This window comes from Callorhinus ursinus, unplaced genomic scaffold (assembly GCF_003265705.2).
Source record: "Callorhinus ursinus isolate GAN/ISIS: 27379988/994484 unplaced genomic scaffold, GSC_fseal_2.0 scaffold17, whole genome shotgun sequence".
In the NCBI taxonomy this organism is placed as follows: Eukaryota; Metazoa; Chordata; class Mammalia; order Carnivora; family Otariidae; genus Callorhinus; species Callorhinus ursinus.
The window spans coordinates 36,480,447-36,504,759 of NW_027397079.1; the positions used below are offsets into that span (position 1 = coordinate 36,480,447).

Here is a 24,313-nt window from a genome sequence, read left to right on the forward strand (position 1 = left end):
AAGAAGATTACTAGGTATAATGGTGAGAGGAGACATTCCCACTTCGACACTAATTCCTGAACCCACATTTTCTGGCTATCAGGAAACCATACCATATAATGATCTCTGGTTCAAACATAACCCCAGCCTTTGAGAGTACTAACTGGCATGGTAAATGACTATTTAGTAAACTAGTGTATCTTCCAACTAGGCTAGCTACTTTCAACTAATAGAATTATATGGAAAAGTATATGTTAATTTCAAGCACATAAACCCATTGATGTACTTTATTTGCTGAGTAATAAGTTTCTGTATCAAACCCAGGCTGTCATAAAGATTTGTCATTTTTGTTTATCTTTTTAAAGAGTCACCTTTTGGTTTTATTGATTTATTTTATTTTTTATCTATTCTTATTTATTTTATTTCACTCTAATCTTTAGTATTTCCTTTCTTCTGTTTGATTTGGGTTTAGTTTCTTTTTTTTCCCCTGTGTCCCAGGTGGATGGTTAGGATATTCATTTAAGATTTTCTTACATATAAATTTATCTCTTATTTAGCTACCTACCATACTTTTTAGTATGGTGTGTCTTCATTTTAATTTATTTTAAAGTATTTTCTGGCTTCATGTTTATTTCTTCTCTGACCCATATAGGTTATTTAGGATGTGATATTTAATTTCCACATATTTTTTAGTTTTTCCAGATTTTTGTGTAAATGATTTCTAATTTCATACTATTGTTATCAGAAAACATACTTTTGTTATTTGTATACTTTTAAAGTAATTGACGCTTTTTTTATAGCCTAGCATATGGTCTGTCCTAGAAAATGTTCCATGTGTACATAAAAAGAATGTATAAACTGTTGTTGTTCAGTGGAGTGTTTTACAGTTCTCTGTTAGGTTTCATTTGTTTATGGTGTTTTCAAGTTTTATATTTCCTTGTTGATCTTCTGCCTAGTTGTTCTATCTGTTACTGAAAGTGAGATAGAAGAAGAAATCTCCAACTATAATTGTTGAATTGTCTATTTCTCTCTACATTTTTACCTTTTTTTTTTTGCTTTGTGCAGTTTGGTGTTCAGTTATTTGGTGCATATATATTTACAAATGTTATATCTTCCTGATGGGTTGAAACTTTTATTATTATAAAATGTTGCTCTTTATTTCTAGTAACAATTTTTTGTTTTAAAGTCTATTTTGTCTGATTATCAGTGCAGTCACTCTGATTTGCTTGTGGTTGCTATTTGCATGATACATGTTTTTTCATTCTTTTATTCCCCATCTATTTGTAACTTTGAATTTAAAGCATGGTACCTGTCAACAGACTATAGTTGTGTTTTGTTTTTTACCTTTTCTGACAATCTTTACCTTTTATTGATAGTCTCTATTTGATATGATATTGTTATCATACCTCTATTTTTTTAAATCATGGTTTCCTTCAATAATTCTTTGAACATAATTATAATGTCTGCTTGAAGTTTTTTTCTGTTAAATCCAGTACCTGGTCACTTTCACAAGTAGTTTCTAATGCTTGCTTTTTTTTTTTTTCAACCTAATGTGTTCCTTAGATCTTGTGAAAATAAACAAAAACCAAACAAATGAGAATAAGCAAAGACTACTTACTCAAAGCTTGCCATTGTAAGAGAGTCAGCCACCATCACTTGAATTTTGGTAGGCACTTAAAAGCAGGAGAAGAGTGGGAAAGGTTTATATGGTAGAAAAAAGGGAAAGCATCAGGAATACCCTGACTAGAGGTTGTTGGCATGAAAAAGCTGTGGGTAGACTAACTAGAAGTGGTGAAGCATTTTTTATTTTATGTTTAGGAGTATGTATTTGACTCTCTGCTTGGTTCTAAGTTGGAAGGAGAAACAAAAATTAGGTAAGCTGACAGTTTTTAATCAAGTCTTGGTTATTTGGGGTGACTGTTATATAAGTTATTGTTTAGTTTTCTGGATTGTTACTGGAGATAGCAATATGACTTCCTATAAAGTCTGACTTGCAGTGGGCTGGCTTTCTGGGCTATTTATTGTCAACAATAGGATTGATTTCCTGGATAGGTTACTGAAGGTTTTGTGACACACTTCTATTTTTACATATGGTCTGGCCTTTGTTCATTTGTATATTCAGTTTCTAAATCTATAATTGTAGTTTTTCACTAAATTTAGGGAAACTTTGGCCATTATCTTTTCAACTATTTTCCTACCTATTTTTCTTTCCATTTTTCTGGGACTCCAATTAAACATATATTAGATAACATTGTCTCACTGATTGCTGCAACTATATTTAATTTTTAAAGCCTTTTTTTTCTCAGCTTTCTTTCAGATTTGATAATATCTATAGGTCCATACTCTAGGTGTTTTTTTTAAACCTTTTCTCTTACGTTCTCCAATATGCAGTAAGACCTATCCAGTATATTTCATTTTATTTTATTTTTATTTTTTAAAAAGATTTTATTTATTTATGTGTGTGAGAGAGAAAGACAGAGAGAACACAAGCAGGGGGAGCGGCAAGCAGAGGGAGAAGCAGGAGCAAGGAGCCCGATGTGGGACTCGATCCCAGGACCCTGGGATCATGACCTGAGCTGAAGACAGGTGCTTAACTGACTGAGCCACCCAGGTGTCCCAGTATATTTCATTTTAAATATATTTTTTGTTCTAAAATTTAGAGTTGGCATTTTTTTAAAGATTTTATTTATTTATTTGTCAGAGAGAGAGAGAGATATACCACAAGCAGGGGGAGTGGCAGGCAGAGCAGGCTCCCTGCTGAGCAAGGAGCCCAATGTGGGACTCAATCCTAGGACCCTGGGATCATGACCTGAGCCAAAGGCAGACACTTAACTGAGTGAACCACCCAGGCATCTCTAGAGCTGATATTTTTTATAACCTTTATTTCTCTGCTGAATTTCCTTATTGTGCTCAAAGTTTCCTTTATATTCTAGATCACATTTTTAGTATCTGTTTTAATGCCTTTTTTCTTTACTAATTCCAAAATCCTTAGTTATTTCAGGATCAGTTCTCTTTTGGATTTTTCTCTTGACTATGGGCCACATTTTTCTTTTATTCATATATACAATATTTTAAAATCCTATACTGGCTGTATTCAATGATACATTGGAGGTTGTGATTGTTTTTATTCTTGCTATTGCAGACAATAAACTTGATTGGAGCGAGTTTCCAAATTCTACTGTCTTGTGTTTGGAGACAGCCAAAAATCTCTTCGTAGTATTTCCAGTTTTTGTGGTCTTAGTTTCTGCTAAACTACTTGAGACTTCTTTCATACAGTCTCAAATTTAGATGTAAGAACCTACACCTGAGTTAATTGCACCCATTTTTAAGGCCGCACTTTGTGCCTTCTCCTTTCCTGAATATCGCATCTCAATTTCTAAATACTCAGTAATTTGTTTTTTGTGTTTTATTTGTTTTTGGAACATTAGCTACTTTATGCTACCCTGCCTTGGGGAGTGCTCTCAGGTGAAAACCGTTACAAATGCAAACCTCGGAAAATGCAGTTTTCTTCTTTCTAGTGTGAATTCCTGCTCTCCCTCCTTTACTTTTCCTGCCTTTGTAGTGATAATTTAAGAATTTCTTTTCCAGAGTTTATAATTATTATCAGTGAGAGAGAGTTAATGCAAGCTACTCTGCCCTTACACTCAAGTAATTCTGAAAAGAAAAAAATTCTCTTTTGGATTCATTTTTTAACCTCTGTCTTGCAAAATTAAGTCAAGAGAGCATGGAAAAAAAAGTTTCTAATGATTTTTACTTTGATCCTAATGACTGCAAATGTCATGTTTAATTTTTAACAGTAAAACAATATGAAAAGGTACTTAATTCTTTTTTTTTAATGCTTAAAGGTTTTAATTCTCTTAATACCAAGAGTTAACATTTTATGATTACCCTTTGAAAACAAGGTACTGGGAGCAATTTTGAAATTTTCAAAATCAGTACATACTTAATTCTATTTGACCCTGTGGGAACATTTTTGGAGAACTGAGCCAAATGCTCTTTTAATAATCTTATAAATCTATTTTGGAAAAAATTAGTATTTGACACACACAAATAAACATATGTTTTAAATATTTGAAAATAGTTCCTTTAACATGAATTATTTTAATGAATTATTCTAATAGAGGTACATGTATTTTATCTTTATTTTTCAGAATTTTTGCTACTACCAAGGGTATATCGAAGGTTATCCAAATTCTATGGTGATCGTTAGCACATGTACTGGACTCAGGTTATGTTATATAATTTTATGATTACCAAGTAGAATAGTGTTTTAGAAATTTTTAAATTCATTTTTTTTTTGAGAGAGAGAGAGAGCACAAGTGGGCAGGGGCAGAGGGAGAAGGAGAGAAAATCCTAAGCAGGCTCCATGCTGTCAGAGTGGAGCCTGACACGGGGCTTGATCTCATGACCCTGAGATCATGACCTGAGCCAAAACCAAGAGTTGGTTGCTTAACCTACTGAGCCACTCAGGTGCCCCAGAAACTTTTAAATTCTTAAAATTATATTCAGGAGTTCTAAAGTAAGCCATGACTTATTGTGGGAAACTCTCAGTGGAAATCATAGTATGCAAATTCTTGTAATGTCTCCTACCCAATCTTGAATTAAGATTTTTGATATATTTGTAGACTATAAAATATTAATTGCTAAGTGAATACTAATAATGTTACTATTCTGTACCACTCAGTAAGTTTGTGTGTATTCAGTAACTTTTTTCTACATTACCATCTAAGACTAAGACTCAAAATAATCTACATACTATTTAAAAAAATGCATTCAGTATCATTTTCTTATTTATTGTATTGACTTTAAAATGTATTATTTATTTACTTATTTTTTGAAATTTGTAGGGGCTTACTTCAGTTTGAAAATGTAAGTTATGGTATTGAGCCCTTGGAACCTTCAATTGGTTTTGAACATGTGATTTATGAAGTAAAACATAAGAATAAAGGTGTTTCTTTATATGCTGAGAAGGATATTGAGTCAAGAGAAATGCCCTATAAAATACAAAGTATAGAGGTAGGTGATTGAGTAAAATATATGATTCTGCATAGAAACTTATTGTTCAGTAAATGAACAAATAAATTATTAACTAAATATTAACCAATCCCAATCTCAAAGATCAAGGATTATTTCAGGGAATGTTAGGCAACACTTATGTTTATTAAAACAAAGAAATAGATTTGAATCCCTCAATCCATTAATACATTAATATATTATTTAAATGTTTATTTTTCTCCTCCAGTAAGGTAGTGTCATTTTCTTGTTTAAGGATTTTAATGAAAAGATAGAGTCTTATAAGCAAGACTATTATACAACATTTGGTGCTTAATTTTGTAAGAAATGATAAGAAACCAATTAGACCATAAGGGGATTTCATCAGCATTTTTAAATGAAACCCTCAAATCTCTAAAACTTGGCCCAAGAAAGAGAATTTTAAAGTGAGGGAGAAGAATGAGTAATCATTGAACCCTAAATTTGTCTTTCTGACCTTTCTCAACTTTTCTTTTGCCTCAAATTACTAAAATCATTACTCTTTTCATCTCCACTAAACCCCAGATTTGTTGTTTCCTCTTTAATTCTCCTTTTTATATGTTAAGGAAAACAGTTTACCTAAAATGGAATGGTTTTGAACTTTCAAGGGATTAAATATCAGTGTAAAGAAGAAAAAATGCAGACACTAAAATAAACATGATAAAATTTTCCTCAGTTTCTGAAATTTGATGATTCCTTTCTGCTTCCAAATATTTTCCAGTGCATGTAGATGGTATGCTATTTTAGTAACAAAATATTTTAAGTTTCCACACATACAGTCTTAATGTGCTTGCAAACACTGTCTTACATGTTTTCTTCAGTGCCTTCCTCCTTCACCAAAAAATAAAGATGAATATAAGTAACATTTTATTAATAGTAATTATGGCAATTATTACTTTATCCTTATTTTTGGGAAAAAACAGTCTAAGTCACATAAATGATAAACCAGCTTTCAAACACCATTGCCTAATTTAACCACTATGATCTAAGTGGATCAGAATACCAGAATACACATCTTGAGATATCTATCATGTGATTTAAGAAAGTTTGTCATTTTGAATCTCTGTTGGATAACATTTTTCTATTAAAAATTTTTTTTTAATTTGCTAACATTTTTCTGAGGTAAATTATACGAAAATTAACTTTATCCTTCAAATGAAATCCCACTCCTCTAGACACAGAGATATGTTCTCACTCTTTTGGGGTATAGAAAAAAATCATAGGATTGTATACTACAGTATAATAGAATTTTTAAGCTAATTAAACACACACATCTTATAATGGGAAGTCAATGGAAAAGTTTCTTTAGAGAAAATATGAGTAGCCCAATACCAATGAGAATATGGACAATGGAAGTAAAGAATTTTTTTTATTAAATTAAATATTTGATCAAGTGCAAAAGAAGTGACAAAGGCAAAATTTCTGAAAATGATTCAGTGATAACAAGTTTTGCTTAAATTATCTAATTCTTTTTTATATATAAAACTGTATTTTGCAACATTGAATTCATGAAGTAGTGATATAAAAATAGTTAAGTAATACTTCAATTTTGATATAAAATTTGTGGATTTTTTTCAGCCACTTTCAGAGTTCTCTCAGTATATAGAAATGCATGTTGTAGTTGAAAAAAATTTGGTAAGTATATTTTAATTTGTTTGTTTTATGTCCATTTTTATTAGCAATGAAGGGTTATGAAGAAGTTGGAATAAATTTTTAACAAATGACAATAAATGACCATTTTTGTTTTATCTCTGCTTTAATGTATTTTAAATTACTACTAGTAGTAAATTGGAAATCAAATCTTTGTAAATTTATTCTAGTTTTATATAAATAATGTAAATTAAAACAAATTGCTACCTTTAGAATAGTTTCTTAGTAATTTTTATTTATCCTTCACATCCTCCTAATGTTCAGAAATGCCTGATCTTTTTACTGTCTCCATAGTTTTGGCTTTTTCGGGATGTCATGTAATTGAAATATATAGTATGTACCAAATACAAACTGTTTTCTTTACCTTAGTAATATGTTTTTAACTTTACTCCATGCCTTTTCATGGCTTAATAGGTCACTTCTTTTCAGCACTGAATAAAATTCTATTATCTGGATATACTACAATTTTTTCACTCACCTACTGAAGGATATCTTGATTGCTTCCAAGTTTTGGAAAATTGTGAACCAAACTGCTAAAAATATCCATGTACAGGTTTTTGTGTGGACATAAGTTCTGACTCCTTTGGGTAAATACCAAGGAGTATTATTACTAGATCATATGGTTAAGAGTTTGTTTCATTTTGTAAGAAACTGCTAGACTTTCTTCTAAAGTGACTGTACCATTTTGCATTTAGCACTTTAAATATATCATTTCATTATCTTCTTGGCCTCTGTGGTTTCTTTTTTTCATTTTTTTTGAAAGAGAGAGAGAAAGAATGGCAAAAGGGTGAAGAGAGAACCTGAAGCAGGCTCCACATTCAATGCAGAGCCTGATGTAGGACTACATCTCACAACCCTGAGACCATGACCTCAGCTGTAATCAAGAGTCAGATGCTTAACTGACTGAGCCACCCAGGTGTCCCTGGCCTCTAAGGTTTCTGATGAAAAATTGACTGATGGTTTTATCATTACTTCTGTCTTGCTGCTTTCAGTATCCCATATTTGTCTTTAGCTTTGATAGTTTGATTATAATGTCTTTGATTATAATGTGTCTTGATACGGTTCTCTTTGGATTTATGCTTCTTAGTGTTGTTGAGCTTCCAGGATTTATATGTTCACATGTTTCATCAAATTTGGGAAGGTTTTGGCCATTGTTTCTTCAAAAATCTCTCTTATCAGGGACTCCCAGAACTCATATATTGTTATGCACAATAGTGTCTCATAATTCTTTTTTTTTTCTTTCTCTGGTTCTTAGACTCAGTAATTTCAATTATCTTATCCTTGACTCTGATAATTCTTTGTTATGTCCAAATCCTCACCAACATCTGTTGTTTCTTGTGTTTTTGATTTTAGCCATTCTGATAGGTGTGAGGTGATATCTCATTGCAGTTTTGATTTGTATTTCCCTGATCATGAGTGATGTTGAGCATTCATATGTGTTGGCCATCTGTATGACTTCTTGGGAAAATGTCTACTTATGTCTTTCACCCATTTTTAAATAGGATTATTCATTTTTTTGTTGTTGAGTTTTATACATTCTTTATATATTTTGGGTACTAACCTTTATCAGATATGCCATTTGCAAATATCTTTTCCTATTCTGTAGGCTGCCTTTTAGTTTTGCTAATTGTTTCCTTTTCTTGATATTTTGATGAAGTCTCAATAGTTTATTTTTCCTTTTGTTTCCCTTGCCTCAAGATACTATGTCTAGAAAAAAGTTGCTGTGGCCAATAGCAGAGAGGTTACTGCCTGTGTTCTTCTATAGTATTTTTATGTCTTCAGGTATCACATTTAGGTCTTTCACCCACTTCGAATTTATTTTTGTATATGGTGTAAGAAAGTGGTCCAGTTTCATTATTTGCATGTTGCTATCCTGTTTTCCCAATACCATTTGTTGAAGACCCTATCTTTTTTTCCATTGGATATTCTTTCCTGCTTTGTCAAAGAATAATTGACCATGTAGTTGTGAGTTCATTTCTTAATTTCCTATTCTGTTCTACTCGTCTATGTGTTTATTTTTGTGCCAGTACTATACTGTTTTGATCACTACAGCTTTGTAACATAACTTGAAGTTATGATTATGTTGCCTTCAGCTTTGCTTTCCTTTTTCATGATTGTTTGGCTATTAAAGGTGTGCTGTGGTTCCACACAAATTTTAGGATTGTTTGTTCTAGTTCTATGAAAAATGTTATTGGTATTTTGATAGGGATTACATTAAATGTGTAGATTACTTTGGGTACTATAGACATTTCAACAACATTTGTTCTTTCAATCCATGAGCATGGAACATCTTTCCATTTCTCTTCAGTTTCTTTTATTAGTTGTTTTATAGTTTTCAGAGTACAGGTCTTTCACCTTTTTGGTTAGGTTTATTCCTAGGTATCTTATGGTTGTTGGTGCAATTGTAAATGGGATTGATTCCCTAATTTCTCTTTTTGCTGTATCATTAGTGGTCTATAGGAATGAAACAAATTTCTGTAATTTAGTATCCTGTGACTTTATTAAATTCATGGATCAGTTTTAGCAATTTTTTGGTGGAATCTTCTAGGTTTTCCATATAGAGTATCATGTCATCTGCAAATAGGAAAGTTTGACTTCTTCCTTGCCAATTTGGATCCCTTTTATTTCTTTTTGTTGTCTGATTGCTGTAGTTAGGACTTCTAGTACTATCTTAAATAACAGTGGACATCCCTGTTTTGTTCCTGAACATAGATGAAAATCTCTCAGTTTTTTCCACAGAAGATGATGTTGGCTGTGGGTTTTTTATAAATTGTCTTAATTATGATGAGGTATGTCTCCCTAAACCTACTATGTTGTGGGTTTTTATCATGAATGGACGCTGTAGTTTTCAGATAATATTTCTGCATTTATTGAAATAATCATATGGTTTTTATTCTTTCTTTTATTAATGTGGTGTATCACATTGATTTGTGCTTATTGAGCCACCCTTGCAAACCAGGAATAAATATCACTTGATTGGTGAATGATTTTTTTTAATGTATTGTTAGATTCAGTCTGCTGCTATTTTATTGAAAATTTTTGCATCGATGTTCTTCAACGATATTGGTCTCTAGTTCTCTTTTTTAGTGGAGTCTTTACTGGTTTTGGTATTGGGGTTAATGCTGGGCTCATAGAATGAATTTGAGAGTTTTCCTGCCTCTTATATTTTTTAGAATATTTTGAGAAAAATAGGTATTAACTCTTTTTTTAATTTAATTTAATTTTATTATGTTATGTTAGTCTCCATACAATGCATCATTAGTTTTTGATGTAGTGATCCACGATTCATTGTTTTTGTATAACACCCAGTGCTCCATGCAATACGTGCACTCCTTAATACCTATCACCGGGCTAACCCATCCCCCTACCCCCCTCTAAAACCCTCACATTCTCAGAGTCCATAGTCTCTCAAGGTTCATCTCACCCTCCAATTTCCCCCCCTTCATTTTTCTCTTCTTTCTCCTAATGTCCTCCATGCTATTCCTTATGTTCCACAAATAAGTGAAACCATATGATAATTGACTTTCTCTGCTTGACCTCTTTCACTTAGTATAATCTCCTCCAGTCCCATCCATGTTGATGTAAAAGTTGGGTATTCATCCTTTCTGATGGCTGAGTAATATTCCATTGTATATATGGACCAAATCTTCTTTATCCATTCGTCTGTTGAAGGGCATCTCAGCTCTTTCCACAGTTTGGTTATTGTGGACATTGCAACTATGAACATTGGGGTACATATGAACATATGGCCCTTCTTTTCACTACATCTGTGTCTTTGGGGTAAATATCCAGAAGTGCAATTGCTGGGTCATAGGGTACCTATATTTTTAATTTTTTGAGGCACCTCCACACTGTTTTCCAAAGGGGCTGTACCAACTTGCATTCCCACCAACAGTGTAAGAGGGTTCCCCTTTCTCCACAACCTCTTCAACATTTGTTGTTTCTTGCCTTGTCAATTTTTGCCATTCTAACTGGCGTAAGGTGGTATCTCAATGTGGTTTTGATCTGCATTTCCCTGATGGCTAATGATGATGAACATTTTTTCATGTGTCTGTTAGCCATTTATATGTCTTCTTTGGAGAAGTGTCTGTTTATGTCTTCTGCCCATTTTTTGACTTGATTATTTGTTTCTTTGGGTGTTGAGTTTGAGTTCTTTATAGATCTTGGAAATCAGACCTTTGCCTGTAGTGTCATTTGAAAATATCTTCTCCCATTCTGTGGGTTGCCTCTTTGTTTTGTTGACTGTTCCTTTTGCTGTGCAGAAGCTTTTTATATTGACGAAGACCCAAAAGTTCATTTTTGCTTTTGTTTCACTTGCCTTTAGAGATGTATCTTGAAAGAAGCTGCTGTGGCTGATGTTGAAGAGATTACTGCCTATGTTCTCCTCTAGGATTTTGATGGATTCCTATCTCACATTGAGGTCTTTCATCCATTTTGAGTTTATCTTTTTGTATGGTGTTAGACAATGGTCGAGTTTCATGTCCAATTTTCCCAGCATCATTTATTGAAGAGACTGTCTTTTTTCCATTGCACATTTTTTCCTGCTTTGTCAAAGATTATTTGACCAGAGTTGAGGGTCCATATCTGGGCTCTCTATTCTGTTCCTTTGGTCTATATGTCTGTGTGTGTGTGCCAGTACCATGCTGTCTTGGTGATCACTGCTTTGTAATATAGCCTGAAATCCGGCATCATGATGCCCCCTGCTTTGTTTTTCAACATTTTTTTTGCGATTCGGGATCTTTTCTGATTCCATACAAATTTTGGGATTGTTTGTTCCAGCACTTTGAAAAATGTCATTGGAACTTTGATTGGGATGGCGTTCAAGGTATAGATTGCTCTGGATAGCATAGACATTTTAACAATGTTTATTCTTCCATCCATGAGGATGGAATGTTTTTCCATCTTTTCGTGCCTTCAATTTCTTTCATGAGTGTTCTGTAGCTCCTAGAGTATAGATCTTTTATCTCTTTGGTTTATTCCAAAGTATCTCATGGTTTTTGGTGCTAGTGTAAATGGAATAGTTTATTTAATTTCTCTTCCTACAGTTGAATTGTTAGTGTATAAGAAAGCAACTGATTTCTGTGCATTGATTTTGTATCCTGCCACATTACTGAATTGCTGTATGAGTTCTAGTAATTTGGGGGTGGAGTCTTTTGGATTTTCCACATAAAGTAGCATGTCATCTGTGGAAGAGAGAGAGTTTGACTTCTTCTTTGCCAATTTGAATACCTTTTATTTCTTTTGTTGTCTGATTTGCTGTTGCCAGGACTTGCAGTACTATATTGAACAATAGTGGCAAGAGTGGGCATGCTTGACGTGTTCTTGATCTTAAGGGAAAGGCTCTCAGCTTTTCCCCATTGAGGATGATTTTCACTGTGGGTTTTTCATACATGGATTTTTATGAACTTGAGGAATATTTCCTCTATTCATATAGTCTGAAGAGTTTTAATTAGGAAAGGATGCTGTATTTCGTCAAATGTTTTTTCTGCATCAATTGAGAGAACCATTTGGTTTTTCTCTCTTTGCAGTATACCATAGGTTTTGGACCGATGTGTTTTTGTTCTCTTTGGTTTCCATGAATTGTTTAAGTTCTTCTTTGATTTCCTGGTTGACCCAAATATTCTTGAGCAGAGTGGTCTTTAGCTTCCAAGTGTTTGAAGGTTTCCAAACTTTTTCTTGTGATTGAGTTCCAGTTTTAAAGCATTATGGTCTGAGAATATGCAGGCAATAATCTCAATCTTTTGGTATTGGTTAAGACCGGGTTTGTGACCCAGTATGTGGTCTATTCTGGAGAAAATTCCATGTGCGCTTGAGAAGAATGAGTATTCTGTTCTTTTAGGATGGAATGTTCTGTATATATCTATAAGGTCCATCTCGTCAGTGTGTCATTCAAAGCTCTTGTTTCTTTATTGATTTTCTTCTTAGATGATCTGTTTATTGCTAAGAGTGGAGTATTGAGGTCTCCTACAATTAACATGTTATTCTCAATATGACTATTTTGGTTAATAGCTGGCTTATGTAGATGGCTGCTCCCATGTTGGGGGCATAGATATTTACAATTGTTAGATCTTCTAGTTGGATAGACCGTTTAAGAATGATATAGTGTCCTTCTGTGTCTCTAACACAGTCTTTGCTTAAAATCTAATTTGTCTGATATAAGATTTGCTACCCCAGCTTTCTTTTGAGGTCCGATGGTGTGGAAGATGGCTCTCCATTCCTTCACTTTCAGTCTGGATGTATCTTTAGGTTCAAAATTAGTCTCTTGCTGACAGCACATGGATGGGTCCTGTGTTTTTATCCAATCTGCAACCCAGTGCCATTTTATGGGAGCATTTAGGCCATTCATGTTGAGAGTGATTATTGAAAGATATGAATTTACTGTCATCATGTTGCCTGTGAAGACTTTGTTTCTACAGATTCTCTCTGTAAATTTCTATTCAATATCACTCTTGGGGTCTTTCTCCTTTTTTTTTTTTATTATGTTATGTTAGTCACCATACAATACATCATTAGTTTTTGATGTGGTGATCCACGATCCATTGTTTTCATATAACACCCAGTGCTCCATGCAGTACGTGCCCTCCTTAATACCCACCACCGGGCTAACCAATCCCCCTCCCCCCTCCCCTCTAAAACCCTGTTTGTCTCTCAGAGTCCATAGTCTCTCATTATTCATCTCTCTCTCCAATTCCGCCCCCCATTTTTCCATTCCTTCTCCTAATGTCGTCCATGCTATTCCTTATGTTCCACAAATAAGTGAAACCATATGATAATTGATTTTCTCTGCTTGACTTCTTTCACTTAGCATAATCTCCTCCAGTCCCATCCATGTTGATGTAAAAGTTGGGTATTCATCCTTTCTAATGGCTGAGTAATATTCAATTGTATATATGGACCACATCTTCTTTATCCATTCGTCTGTTGAAGGGCATCTTGGCTCTTTCCACAGTTTGGCTTTTGCGGACATTGCTGCTATGAACATTGGGGTGCATATGGCCCTTCTTTTCACTACATCTGTGTCTTTGGGGTAAATATCCAGGAGTGCAATTTTTGGGTCATAGGGTAGCTCTATTTTTAAATTTTTGAGGAACCTCCACACTGTTTTCCAAAGTGGCTGTACTACCTTGCATTCCCATCAACAGTGCAAGAGGGTTCCCCTTTTTCCACAACCTCTCCAACATTTGTTGTTTTTTGACTTGTCCATTTTTGCCATTCTAACTGGTATAAAGTCATATCTCAGTGTGGTTTTGATTTGAATTTCCCTGATGGCTAATGATGATGAACATTTTTTCATGTGTCTGTTAGCCATTTGTATGTCTTCTTCAGAGAAGTGTCTTTTTATATCTTCTGCCCACTTTTTGACTTGATTATTTGTTTTTTGGGTGTTGAGTTTGAGAAGTTCTTTATAGATCTTGGATACCAGCCCTTTATCTGTAGTGTCATTTGCAAATATCTTCTCCCATTCTGTGGGTTGCCTCTTTGTTTTGTTGACTGTTCCCTTTGCTGTGCAGAAGCTTTTTATCTTGATGAAGTCCCGAAAGTTCATTTTTGCTTTTGTTTCACTAGCTTTTGGAGATGTATCTTGAAAGAAGCTGCTGTGGCTGATGTCGAAGAGATTACTGCCTATGTTCTCCTCTAGGATTTTGATGGGTTCCTGTCTCAGATTGAGGTCTTTCATCCACTTTGAGTTTATCTTGGTGTATGGTGTTAGAGAATGGTCGAGTTTCATTCTTCTGCATGTGGCTGTCCAATTTTCCCAGCACCATTTATTGAAAAGACTGGCTTTTTTCCATTGCATGTTTTGTCCTGCTTTGTCAAAGATTATTTGACCATAGAGTTGAAGGTCCATATCTGGGCTCTCTATTCTGTTCCATTGGTCTATAGGTCTGTTTTTGTGCCAGTACCATGCTATCTTGGTGATCACAGCTTTGTAATATAGTTTGAAATCGGGCAACGTGATGCCCCCAGCTTTGTTTTTCTTTTTCAACATTTCCTTGGTGATTTGGGGTCTTTCCTTATTCCATACAAATTTTAGGATCGTTTGTTCCATCACTTTGAAAAATGTCATTGGAATTTTGATCGGGATGGCGTTGAAGTTTTAGCTTGCTCTGGGTAGCATAGACATTTTAACAATGTTTATTCTTCCGATCCATGAGCATAGAATATTTTTCCATCTTTTTGTGTCTTCTTCAATTTCTTTCATGTGTGTTCTGTAGTTCCTAGAGTATAGATCCTTTACCTCTTTGGTTAGGTTTATTCCGAGGTATCTTATGGTTTTGGGTGCTATTGTAAATGGAATAATTTCTCTAATTTCTCTTTCTACAGTTGCGTTGTTAGTGAATAAGAAACAACTGATTTCTGTGCATTGATTTTGTATCCTGCCACATTACTGAATTGCTGTATGAGTTCTAGTAATTTGGGGGTGGAGTCTTTTGGATTTTCTACATAAAGTATCATGTCATCTGCGAAGAGAGAGAGTTTGAATTCTTCTTTGCCAATTTGAATAATTTTTATTTCTTTTTGTTGTCTGATTGCTGTTGCTAGGGCTTCTAGTACTATGTTGAAAAATAGTGGTGAGAGTGGGCATCCTTGATGTGTTCCCGATCTTAAAGGAAAGGCTCTCATCTTTTTCCCATTGAGGATGATATTTGCTGTGGGTTTTTCATAGATGGATTTTGTGAACTTGAGGAATATTCCCTCTATCCCTATACTCTGAAGAGTTTTAATCAGGAAAGGATATTGTATTTTGTCAAATGCTTTTTCTGCATCAGTTGAGAGGACCATATGATTTTTCTCCCTCCTCTTATTAATGTGTTCTGTCACATTGATTGATTTGAGAATGTTGAACCACTCTTGCATCCCGGGGATAAATCCCACTTGGTCGTGGTGGATGATCCTTATAATGTATTGTTGGATCCTATTAGCTAGGATTTTGGAATTCATATTCATCAGGGATATCAGTCTGAAATTTTCCTTTTTGATGGGGTCTTTGCCCGGTTTGGGGATTAAGGTAATTCTGGCCTTATGGAATGAGTTTGGAAGTTTTCCTTCTGTTTCTATTTTTTGAAACAACTTCAGGAGAATAGGTATTATTTCTTTTTTGAATGTTTGGTAGAATTCCCCAGGGAATACATCAGGCCCTGGACTCTTGTTTTTTGGGAGGTTTTAGATCACTGCTTCAATCTCATTACTGGTTATTGGCCTATTCAGTTGTCAGTTTCTTCCTGTTTCAGTCTTGGCAGCTTAGGTTTCGAGGTTTCAAGGAAGGTCTCCATTTCATTCAGATTGCTCGGTTTATTGGCATATAGTTGTTGATGATAATTTCCAATAATTGTTTCCATTTCCTTGGTGTTAATCGTGATCTCTCCCCTTTCATTCATAATTTTATTCATTTGGGTCCTTTCTCTTTTCTTTTGGATAAGTCTGGCCAGTGGTTTATCGATCTTATTAATTCTTTCAAATAACCAACTTCTAGTTTCGTTGATCTGATCTACTGTGTTTCTGGTTTCTAATTCATTGATATCTGCTCTAATTATAATTATTTCTCTTCTAATGCATGGCTTAGGCATCATTTGTTGCTTTTTCTCTAGTTCTCTAAGGTGTAGAGTTAGTTGGTGAATTTGGGATTTTTCGATTTTTTTGAGGGAGGCTTGGATGGCTATGTATTTCTCCCTTAGGACCGCCTTTGTAGTATCCCATAGGTTTTGGACTGATGTGTTTTCATTCTCATTGATTTCCATGAATTGTTTAAGTTCTTCTTTGATTTCCTGGTTGACCCAAACATTTTTGAGCAGAGTGATCTTTAGCTTCCAAGTGTTTGAATTTCTGCCAAATTTTTTCTTGTGATTGAGTTCCAGTTTTAAAGCATTATGGTCTGAGAATATGCAGGGAATAATCTCAATCTTTTGGTATTGGTTGAGAGCGGATTTGTGACCCAGTATGTGGTCTATTCTGGAGAAAGTTCCATGTGTGCTTGAGAAGAATGAGTATTCTGTTGTTTTAGGGTGGAATGTTCTGTAAATATCTATGAGGTCCATCTGGTCCAGTGTATCATTCAAAGCTCTTGTTTCCTTGTTGATTTTCTGCTTAGATGATCTGTCCATTGCTGAGAGTGAAGTATTGTAACAATTCTCATTGTTTACATGGTATACTCTTTCAGTAGTTTTACTTTCGAGTTATTTGTATCTTTGGAAGGTAGTATGTCTTTTGTAAACAATATACATTTAATTCTTCTCTTTTTTTCCCTTTATCAAGTCTGGCAGCCTCTGACATATTCTTGGATTATTTAATTTTAAAATTTTTTTTGTGTGTGTGGGAGGTTCTTCAAGTCAACTAAGTAACTAATTCATTCTTTTTGAGGACTGAATAGTATTTCATGGTATGCATGACTGTAACTGATTCATTTATTCCCTTTTTGGTGAGTATTCACTTTATTTCCAGTTTTCTTTTTTGTTGTTGTTGTTGTTGTTGTTTGTTTTGCTTTCCACTATAAATAATGCTTATGAATATCCTTATTCATCAGTGCTTCCATCTTGGACATTTAACCTCTATGAGAAAGGTCACCAGGAGTAGGGATGATGGCTCAAAAGATTTATGTTGTTTAATTTTAATAGATATCATCCATTGCTTCATAAAGATTGTAACTTTTTTCACATATCCATTAAAACTGAAAACACAATGTTCCTTTCATACCTGCCAATCATCCATTTTATATTTCTCTTTAAATTTTGCTAGTCAGTGCACATAACATTTTATCTAAATGTGATTTTAATTTGTATTTCCTTGAAAATTAATTTAAGCATCATTTAATATTTAGTGGTCACTGGTAATAGCTTTCCTCTGAATTGATAACTTATACCTTTTCTCGTTTTTTATTTGTTTGCCTTGTTAACTTATAAGAAATCTTTGAATATTGAAAATCTTCATGTTTTAGTGCCTGAAATAAAATATTATCAAAATATTGACTTTGGTAATTAACTTCCTTTGTGAATTTTTTGTATAACAAAACTAATTTTTGTGTATTTAAATATGCCTTTACATTTGGAATTTTAATTAGGAGGGTATCAATAATGCCTATACTTTTTATGTAGTTCTCTAGATTTGTCTATATTTAACTCTTTAATTTATCTGGAATGTATTTTTACATATGATATAGGATAATCTATGACTTAAGATGGGTGTCTACTTTTATTTTCTTTCAGATGAATAGCTGGTTCTGCCAGCATTATTTATTAAATATTAAAGTCTCACATGTAATTGGGATATATTTATGATTTCTCTATTTTGTGTCCCATTTGTCTATTTTTCCATTCATAAACTAGCATCATACCGACAGTTACAGTGGCTTTATGGTATAATGACATCCAGCAAGGCAAATCTCCTCATCCTGTTTTTTCTCATATTTTAGCATATTTTCTCTCAGGTTCTTTTTCTTATGTATAAACTTTATGATCATTTTCTTAATTCTCCCTCCCAAAATCGGGACTCTAATTGGCATGGCATTAAAATTTAGTACTTAGAGTAATTAACAAACTTGTGACAGAAAGTCTTTTTATCCAAAAATAATGTATACTTTTTTCCATTTTTTGTTATGTTAATCACCATACATTACATCATTAGTTTTTGTTGCAGTGTTCCATGATTCATTGTTTGTGCATAACACCCAGTGCTCCACGCAGAATGTGCCCTCCTTAATACCCATCACCAGGCTAACCCATCCCCCCACCCCCCTCCCCTCTAGAACCCTCAGTTTGTTTTTCAGAGTCCATCATCTCTCATGGTTCATCTCCCCCTCTGACTTACTCCCCTTCATTCTTCCCCTCCTGCTATCTTCTTTTATTTTTAAGATTTTATTTATTTATTTGAGAGAGAGAATGAGATAGAGAGAGAGAGCATGAGAGGGGGGAGAGTCCGAGGGAGAAGCAGACTCCCCGCTGAGCGGGGAGCCTGATGCGGGACTCAATCCTGGGACTCCAGGATCATGACCTGAGCCGAAGGCAGTCACTTAACCATCTGAACCACCCAGGTACCCCTATACTTTTGTGTTTAGACTGATTTTATGTCTTTTAATAAGATTACTATAGTTTTCTTCATTTAGATATATTGTTTTAAAATTTACTCTTAAGTAAATAAAACAATTTAATTTTTCAGTATTGTAAATGAATTTTTTATGTAAAATGTGAAAAACATCATTAATTTTATAGATAGCTCCTATATCTAGCAACCTTACCGTATTCTCATAATAATTATAATAATTTTATTGGACTCTCATGGGTTTTCTAGTATAAAATATATCATAAACTCCGAGATAGAATTTTATTTCTTCTTTCCAGATGTTTGCTGCAGTTGTTTTATTTTCCTGTGTTTTTGCTTCCACAAAAACTTCCCTGACCATGTTAAATAATGAAGAGAATAATAGACAAGCTATATAGTTCCTGATTTTAATTGAATAGAATCATATTTACTCTCAGTTTTTGTTGTTGATTTTTTCCATTGTTGCTGTGTTTAGTCTTCATGACATTTGAGTAATTTTACTTGGTTCTCATTTTTTGATTTGTTATTAGGAATTGCTGGTGAATTTTATCAAATTCTTTCTCCACATTTATTATCAACCATGCAGGTTTTCTTCATTAGTTTGTTGATGTAATGGATAACACCTACATATTTTATTGATGTTGAACATGAGTTTACTGGAAATAAACTCTGCCTCATCATCACATATTATTCTTTTGATACATTGCTGGAATCTCTTGACTAACATTTATAAAATTTGCATTCATATTAATGAGTTTGGGTGTTTTATAGTTTTGTTAAATAGATCAATTAACACAGCAGAAACCTGAAAGATGATTAAAGGACTATGATTGAAAATTTCAGGAATTTATGAGCTCATATATGCATTTTATCTAAACCTTAAATAATTGATAATTACAATCTGATCTAGTAGTTTTCAAAGTTTGGTATGAATAAGAATCACTTAGGAAACTTGGTGATAAAATCAGACACCCAGACCCTGTTGTACTTCAATAAATCTAGGTCTCTGTATTCTTTACTCCTTTTCCAAGTGATTCTGACCTGCCAAAATCTGAGAGCTACTTTCTAAACTGTTTAAAAAGCTCCTAATTCATTTTATATAGACAAAGAAGTTTAATACCTCAAACCTCATGAGGCTAGGGCTTTTTTAGCTTTTTAAAACATAATTCAAATTGTATCAGTCTCCTGCTTAAGACTTTTTTTTATTATGTTCAGTTAGCCGCTGTGTAGTACCCCATCATTAGTTTTTGATGTAGTGTTCAATGATTCTTTAATTACATATAACACCCAGTGCTCATCACAACATGTGCCCTCCTTAATACCCATCACCTGATTACTCCCTCCCCCACCCCGTCCCCTCTGAAACCCTCAGTTTTTTTCCCAGAGTCCAGAGTCTCTCATGGTTTGTCTCCCTCTCTGATTTCTCCCCCTTCAGATTACCCTCCCTTCCCCTATGGTCCTCCGTGCTATTGCTTATCATGGAAGACTTCTGAATAGTTTTCTTTTTCCTCTTTTTATTCATTGAGGTATGATTGACATATTAGTTACAGGTGTACAACATAATGATTCAGTATTTGTATATATTGCAAAATGATCACCACCATAAGTCTAGTTAATATCCATAGCACACGTAGTTACAGAATTTTTTTCCTGTGATGAGAACTTTTAATATCTATTTTATTAGCAACTTTCAGATATGCAATACAGTATTATTAACTATAGTTGCCATGCTATACATTACATCCCATAACTTATTTATTTTATAACTGGAAAATTGTACCTTTTGATTCTCTTTACTCATTTTGCCCCATCCCTCACCCCCTCTTCTGGCAATCTCCCATTTTTTCTCTGTATCTATGAGCTTTTTTTTTTTTTAACTCTACATATAAATGAGATCATGGGAATTTGTTTTTCTCTGTTTGACTTAATTTACTTTTTAATTCACTTAGCATAATGCCCTCAAGGTCCATCCATGTCACAAATGGAAAAATTTCATTCTTTTTATGGCCAAATAATACTCCATTGTGTGTGTGTGTGTGTGTGTGTGCGTGTGTGTGTACATCTCACAAGTTCATTATCCATTCATCCATTGATGGACATTTAAATTTTTGCCATATCCTAGGCAGCATTTCTTATATCTTGTCTTTTTGATAATAGCCATTCTAACAGGTGCGATGTACTATTTCATTGTGGTTTTGATTTCTCAATCCTTTAAGTGATTTTTTCATTCATTTTTTAATGTCATTATTTATATGTCTGTATGTATGTCTGCCATTTTGAATTTTCCTATGTTCCATAACTATTTGTTCCTCCCCTACTATCTCCTTTTGTCATAAGTGCATATTTTCTTGTTTTTAATGTTTTTTAAAATTATCTTTTTATTAGAAATAATTGTTTATTCCTATGTTCTTGTAAGAATATTCAGAATATTTAGAGATTATTATCTGTGATAGATCTCTTGGTCCCAAACAAAAACTTTTATTCTGAAGTTTTTACTCTTGAGTATCTCAAACCATCTTGTTCTTTCATTCAATCCTGAAAAATCTATGATTTTGCCCTATCCTCGGTTTAACACACTTTTAAGCAACTACTCAATTTCTTTGATGAACTTTCTGCCCTATCTGCTATCCAAAAATTATGTTCTTGGTCTTCTTTATTACTTACAGATGGATGAGTTATAAATTTGGTTTGAAACATTTAACATAGCTTTGTTATCTCAAATGTTGGCATAGAGTGCTTAAATTATTGATTGTTCACCTTAATATTTATGTGTTTGTGGATTTGTGTGGTTTATGTGTACACATTGCCAATAGTGTTTGTTTTCTTTTTTACTGAATAAAATATGAATAAAACATATATTAAAATAAAAAGGTTATATAGAGATCCTGTATATCCTTTATTTTTTCCAATTTGTAATAACAAAATATTATAATACAGTAGTACATCTAGGATATTGACACTCATAGTCAAAATACAGAATAACTTCAAATGAGGATCTGTTGTGTGGCCTTTTCACAGCCACACCCAGTTCTCCTTCATTCCCCTTTCCCTGATCTCTGAAGACAACTAATTTCTTCTCCATGTCTATATATGTTTTAATTTCCAAAATGTTATATAAATGGAATCATTCAATATATAACATTCTTGGATTGTCTTTTTTCACACAACCATTCTGAATGTTCTCCCAGCCTTAACTACTTCTTAAACTTTAAAGTCAATCTGCCTGCTCTTAGTGCCAATTTCTCTTACTTGAAGAAAAACTGATAGAGCCAATATGAGTATTTTAGGGTCTTCAAGGTGAATTATATTGTTGCACTGGTCTATCACCTAAATTTCTTAAATCTTCTTAATCATTTATTACTTATCTGTTCTTCAGTTTTCAAATTTTGTGTTTGTTTTTGCTTTTCTTTTATTTGTGCTTTTGAAACTTTATTTTTCTATTAATAATTTTAGTACCTTAATAATTAAGTTAATTAATAATTAATTTAATTAATTATTTAAAATAAGGTTTCAGTAAGGAATGGTTTTGAATGCATATATTCAATATATAATATTTATTCTTCACATTTAAATCTTATAGTTTAAACTAACATTTTCTTTCAACTAGAAATAACAAGTGTTGGTGAGGATGTGTAGAAAAGGGAACCCTCATGCACTGTTGGTGGGAATGTAACCTGGTGAAGCCACTCTGGAAAAGAGTATGGCATTTCCTCAAAAAATTAAAAATAGAGTTACCATATGATCCATCAATACCACTTCTGGGTATTTGTCCAAAGGAAATAAAAACATTAACTCAAAAAGATGTATGCACCCTAGGTTCATTGTAACATCATTTGCAATAGCCAAGACTGAAAACAATCTAAGTGTCCATCAACGGATAAATGGAGAAAGATAATATAGTATATGTATACAATGGAATGTTATTCAGCCAGAAAAGAACAAAGTCTTGCCATTTGTGACAACATGGATGCAGCTTGAAAGCATTATGTTCAGTGAAATAATTCAGACAGAGGAAGATAAAAACTGAATTATCTCACTTATATGTGGAATCTAAGAACAAGACAAAAAAGTTATAGATACAGAGAAAAGAGTGATGGTTTCCAGAGGTGGGGTGTAGGGAACTTCTTTCAGCTATTCTAACAGGTGTGAGATGATATCTCTTTGTAGTTTTGATTTGTAGTTCCCTGATGATTAGTAATGTAATGTTGAGTACCCTTTCATATACCTCTTGGCTATCTGTATATTTTCTCAGAAAAATTGTCTATTCATTTTTTAATTGGCCATTTTTTAAATTAGATTGCTTGTTTTTCTTTTGCTATTGAGTTATATGAGTTCTTTATATATTTTGGATATTAATCCATTATTAGATACATGATTTACAACCCATTTGGTAGATTGCCTTTTCATTTTGTTCATGCTGTCTTTTACTGTACATTAGGTTTTTGGAGTGATGTAGTCCCACTTAATTTTACTTTTGTTGCCTTTGCTTTAAGTGTCAAGTCCAAAAAGTCATTGCCACCTGAGGTGAAAAAGCTTACTGTATGTTGCGTTTTAGGAGTTTTATGGTTTCAGGGTATTACATTCAAGTCTTTAATTCATTATGAGTTATATTTTGTGTATATTGTAAGATAGTGGTACAGTTTCATTCTTTTGTATGTGTTGTTCAGTTTTCTTAATACGATTTATTGAAGGGACTGTTTTTCCCTGTTGTGTATTGTTGGCTCCTTTGTTATAAATTAATTGACCATAAGGTATACATGGACTTATATCTGAGCTTTCTGTTCTGTTCCATTGCTCTGTGTGTTTGTTTTTATGGCAATATCATACCGTTTTGATTACTATAATATTGTAATATATTTTGTAATCAGGGAGCATGATGCCTTTAGCTTTGTTCTTTTTCAAATTTGTTTTGGCTATTCAGGGTCTTTTATGGTTCCACACAAATTTCAAGACTCTTTATTCTATTTCTGTGAAAAATGTCATTGGAAATTTGATAGGCATTACCTTGAATCTGTATATTGCTTTGGGTAGTATGGACAGTTTAACAATGCTAATTCTTCTGATCCATGAACACAGTATATATTTCTATTTTTGTGTGTTTTTAATTTCTTTTATCATTGTCTTATGGTTTTCACTGTACATATCTTTTATCTCCTGTATTTAAACTTATTTCTAGGTATTTTATTCCTTTTAATGCAAATACAAATGGAATTATTTTTTCTTACTAATTGTTTGTGATTAGTATACAGAAATGCAACAGATTTTTGCATATTGTTTTTTTATCCTGCAAATTTACTGAATTTTAAAAATTAGTTTTGTGTGTGTGTGTGTGTGTGTGTGTGTATGTATCTGTAGGGTTCTCTCTGTATAATATCACGTGATATGCAATTTGTATAGCTTCTTTATTTCTTACCTAGTCGCTCTGGGTAGGATTTTTGATACAATGTTAAATAAAAGTGGTGAGAGTGGGCACCTTTGTCTCGTTCCTGATCTTAGACTAAAAGCTTTCAGGTTTTCCCAGTTGAGTATATTGTTAGCTATAGGCTTGTTATATATGGCTTTTACTATGTTGATGTACCTTCTCTCCATACCCACATTGGTGAGAGTTTTCCTTATGAAA

At 33.3% G+C, this 24,313-nt stretch overlaps 1 protein-coding gene across 6 annotated transcripts in view; it reads left to right on the top strand.

Annotated features, from left to right (window-relative positions):
- Positions 1 to 24,313, top strand: part of ADAM2 (ADAM metallopeptidase domain 2) — a 159,675-nt gene that overhangs the window by 18,303 nt on the left and 117,059 nt on the right. For 5 of the 6 annotated variants that reach the window (XR_012381181.1, XM_073902520.1, XM_025885888.2 and 2 more), the window contains 3 exons: positions 4,131 to 4,207; positions 4,827 to 4,995; positions 6,589 to 6,645. The exons of the other annotated variant lie outside the window; for it this stretch is intronic. Coding sequence is in view for 4 of the 5 variants with exons in the window: in XM_073902520.1 (XP_073758621.1) it covers positions 4,131 to 4,207; positions 4,827 to 4,995; positions 6,589 to 6,645 (303 nt within the window). In the remaining variant the exon portion in view is untranslated. The remainder of the gene's footprint in view (positions 1 to 4,130; positions 4,208 to 4,826; positions 4,996 to 6,588; positions 6,646 to 24,313) is intronic. 6 annotated transcript variants of the gene reach the window in all.